General features: G+C 43.3%; 1 protein-coding gene across 1 annotated transcript in view; it reads left to right on the top strand.

Annotated features, from left to right (window-relative positions):
* Positions 1–248: 248 nt before the first annotated feature.
* The window catches only part of LOC103802582 (collagen alpha-1(XII) chain-like), a gene marked incomplete at its 5' end in the record, with an annotated part of 1,998 nt that continues 1,215 nt past the window's right edge, over positions 249–1,031 (top strand). The window contains 2 exons of the mRNA XM_009075067.1: positions 249–353; positions 863–976. Of these exons, the coding sequence (XP_009073315.1) occupies positions 249–353; positions 863–976 (219 nt within the window). The remainder of the gene's footprint in view (positions 354–862; positions 977–1,031) is intronic.

Raw genomic sequence — 1,031 nt, 5'->3', positions numbered from 1 at the left:
TCTTTTCTAGTTGGCTGTAGTGATTTGCAGTTTGCTGTTTAAGGAATAGGGCACAAGTCCATTTAGAAAAACAGCAGCCATGCATTTGTTTGTGACTTGGGTGGTGGCTCTTGCCCAAAGAGTTAGAAGCAGATGAAATACTTGTTTTTAAAGTATGTGAATTTGCATGGGATAAAGATAAAGCACCCCTACATCACAAATTTTAGTCCTCGGTCAGGTTTTTTTACATACTTTCTTTTTATTTCTAGGACCAAAAGGTTTAAAAGGACCCCCTGGGCATCCTGGACCAAGTGGCTTCGATGGGCAAAAAGGCCATCGAGGCAGGCCAGGAGCAGGAATCCCTGGGCCAGAAGGTGAATTGTGCTTTTCTTAATCCAGGAGGTCTGCTGATCAAGATGTAATGGATTCATGCATGGGGAGACAGCTACTGTGTCAGTATGGAATAGAATAGAACATGAAATAGAATGCACACTTCAGCAAAAGCTGATGGAAGTTTCCCTTTCTTTGCTCCAGCTTTGCAGATGCTGCAGTAACCTAAAGTTCAGTGTCCATAGAGGAAATACTCTCAGCAAACTGAGAGCAATTAGTATCACTTTAGTAAAGGGACTGAACGGGACAAGAGTGACAAAACTCAAAGCAGGTGCTGCCCCAGAGAAAACCACTTTCACTTCCCCCAGGAATTACTTCCTTCAAACCTCATGTATCATTATCTATAAATGGGAAACCTGTTATTTTTCTTTGCAAAGTGATAATTTAAATCTGGTTAAATTTGGATTATAATATTTCACAGTTTGGGAGAAAAACCCCACCTCAAACACTTCCTGAATTATGCCCTATTTGAATTTAAAACTCTTATCAACAGGCTTTCGAGGTACAGCTGGGGATCCTGGTGATGAAGGTGAAAGAGGACCTACAGTTGATGGTAAAAATGGCCCTCCAGGTCCACCTGGCATAGATGGTCAGAAAGGGCTTCCAGGTGACACCACGTATGGCCCTCCGGGAATCACCGGCAACAGGGGACTGCCAGGGCC

This window comes from Acanthisitta chloris, unplaced genomic scaffold (genome assembly GCF_000695815.1).
Source record: "Acanthisitta chloris isolate BGI_N310 unplaced genomic scaffold, ASM69581v1 scaffold32115, whole genome shotgun sequence".
NCBI classification, from domain to species: Eukaryota; Metazoa; Chordata; class Aves; order Passeriformes; family Acanthisittidae; genus Acanthisitta; species Acanthisitta chloris.
The sequence above is the reverse complement of the archived record's forward strand: the minus strand, read 5'-3'. Positions and strand labels throughout refer to the sequence as shown.